Raw genomic sequence first — 2,500 nt, 5'->3', positions numbered from 1 at the left:
GACAGACAGACAGACAGGCAGACAGACAGACAGCTGACAGACAGACAGGCAGCTGACAGACAGACAGCAGGCAGACAGCTGACAGACAGACAGCTGACAGGCAGACAGCTGACAGACAGACAGCAGACAGGCAGACAGACAGCTGACAGACAGACAGACAGCTGACAGACAGCTGACAGACAGACAGACAGACAGGCAGACAGACAGACAGCAGACAGGCAGACAGACAGCTGACAGACAGCTGACAGACAGACAGACAGACAGGCAGACAGACAGACAGCTGACAGACAGACAGGCAGCTGACAGACAGACAGCAGGCAGACAGACAGCTGACAGACAGACAGACAGCTGACAGACAGCTGACAGACAGACAGCTGACAGACAGACAGCTGACAGACAGACAGCTGACAGGCAGACAGACAGGCAGACAGACAGCTGACAGACAGACAGACAGCTGACAGACAGCTGACAGACAGACAGCTGACAGACAGACAGCTGACAGACAGACAGCTGACAGACAGACAGCAGACAGGCAGACAGACAGCTGACAGACAGACAGACAGCTGACAGACAGACAGCTGACAGACAGACAGCTGACAGACAGACAGCTGACAGACAGACAGACAGACAGCTGACAGGCAGACAGACAGGCAGACAGACAGAACCGTCGCAGCAGCGATGCGCAGACGAAGGGAAACGACAGGGAAGTGAAGTCATCGACAGATTGAGGAATTATTGTGAACGCTCTGATTAATAATGTAAATAAATAATGGTTGTTTGTGAAGGTTAGTGTAGTTTTAACCTCTCCTCTGGCAGCTGCGTTTCCTCCGGAGTTACAAACTAAGATGTTAGATTGTGCGAACTTGCCTGAAGCCCGGTCACTTCCGGTGCGGGCTGGCCTCGTGTCCAGGTCAGTTAATGTTTCTATGTGGGTCACAGCGTTTTAGCAAAGTCGATTTGAGACGTAAAACGTCTCTGGTTACAGTTCCGTGGTGTGATTAGTGTCCGTTAGCTGACGTTGATTACCGGCTAATGTTAGCTCTCCGCTAGTCTGCTTGCATTGCACACTTTATTATTTTAGTTAAAGTAGTCAATGTTTCTCATGGTATGTTTACTACAGTTACGGACGGTGAAGCGCGGGAACCGCACACGTCTTCCTGGTCGGTTCTGTTGAAGATGCTGCATGAACAGCTGCGATTCACTCACTCCTCACCTGTCTGAAGTCACATTCAACAAACGATTAGATATTAATTTAATATAAACTTTGAACAGAGTCTGGCGGAATCCCAGGTCAAACTGTTTCACCGCACACAGCGTCACTAACGAGGCAAATACGTCACACTGTCATTACGTTTCAGCCACGCGGCCAAAGTAAACACGTCACTGACTCAGGTCGAGATGTTCACTTATATTTAGAAAAAATAAATAAAGTTAAATACCTCGAAGTCACTCCGCTGAACATCCTCCGCAAGGCCGCCGCCATGTTGCGTTTGTGTAAGTGACGTAGGGACGTCGTGGGTCACGGTAAACAAACTGTGGTGATTTCTACCCCGAGTTAGTCTGTCAGGTAAACCTTCCTTCACTGTGATTGGCTTAACTCTTTCATCTGAAGCAGCTGATTGGTCAGTGAGGAAGCTGCTGCCTGCGAGGCTAAACGGAGGTTTAAAAATCTCAATGTTGACATAAAGACGTTGGATTGAACTGACTTCAGTGAAAATGTCGCTGATAGAAACCACGTGTCCACTCTGAGAATAAAAGACTAACAGCAATTATTTCATAGGATCATAGCTGCATATTAACTGTTAATGAACTAATTCATTAACTGAGTAATTTATAAATCAGGCCAGTCTGTTTAGCGCTACAGCTGTTCATCACGGAGCAAATGTTGCTTTGGAAAATAATTCCTGCAAAACCACTGAACGTGTCAGCTATATTTATAAAGCCCATAATAAACAAATAAACAAGTAAGTCAAGTCAATAACTATGGCATGTGTACTTACTTCCGTTTGGAAATAATTTCTAGTGTTTCTACAGCTTCTTATTGTGTCACGTGATTAAACAGCTGATGTCTCTCCTCAGCTGGGCTTCTGCTGATGACGTACACAAACACAGAGTCCATTGATTTATCAGGATCACTGATGTGACTCACGAGGCTGTCAATCAACTGACTCGGATCAATAATAAACTTCAGTGAGCAGAAACAAACTTTATTTGTTCCAAAAATAGACAATTTTCAGCAGAAATATATATTACACTTTAAAAACTCCAAATACTTCCCCACCAACTCTGCAGTACTGCAGCGAAGACGTCTTTCTACATTTACTAAACAAAACAACAAAACATGAAGCCACCTGTGCCCCGCTGTGGGCGTGGCCTTCTGACAGGTCACCTGTTCTCCAGCAAATATCATCCACACTGTTAAAAAAACTATTAAAAATATTAAATATTTCAGAAAATTCACATTTTAAACAGCCTACACTGTAAAAAATCAAAAACATAC

General features: G+C 45.1%; 2 protein-coding genes across 2 annotated transcripts in view; both read right to left on the bottom strand.

Moving 5' to 3' along the window:
* pisd (phosphatidylserine decarboxylase) overlaps positions 1-1,535 on the bottom strand; it is a 26,403-nt gene extending 24,868 nt beyond the window's left edge. Inside the window, exon 1 of the mRNA XM_044173436.1 lies at positions 1,440-1,535. Coding sequence (XP_044029371.1) covers positions 1,440-1,483 — 44 coding nt within the window. The 5' untranslated portion in view covers positions 1,484-1,535. The remainder of the gene's footprint in view (positions 1-1,439) is intronic.
* A 651-nt stretch (positions 1,536-2,186) lies between these two features.
* The window catches only part of wu:fi75a02, a 12,160-nt gene continuing 11,846 nt past the window's right edge, over positions 2,187-2,500 (bottom strand). The window contains exon 10 of the mRNA XM_044173435.1: positions 2,187-2,500. This exon is cut by the window's right edge and continues 323 nt beyond it. The gene's annotated coding sequence lies outside the window, so the exon portion shown is untranslated.

This window comes from Siniperca chuatsi, linkage group LG18, assembly GCF_020085105.1.
Source record: "Siniperca chuatsi isolate FFG_IHB_CAS linkage group LG18, ASM2008510v1, whole genome shotgun sequence".
NCBI classification, from domain to species: domain Eukaryota; kingdom Metazoa; phylum Chordata; class Actinopteri; order Centrarchiformes; family Sinipercidae; genus Siniperca; species Siniperca chuatsi.
The sequence above is the reverse complement of the archived record's forward strand: the minus strand, read 5'-3'. Positions and strand labels throughout refer to the sequence as shown.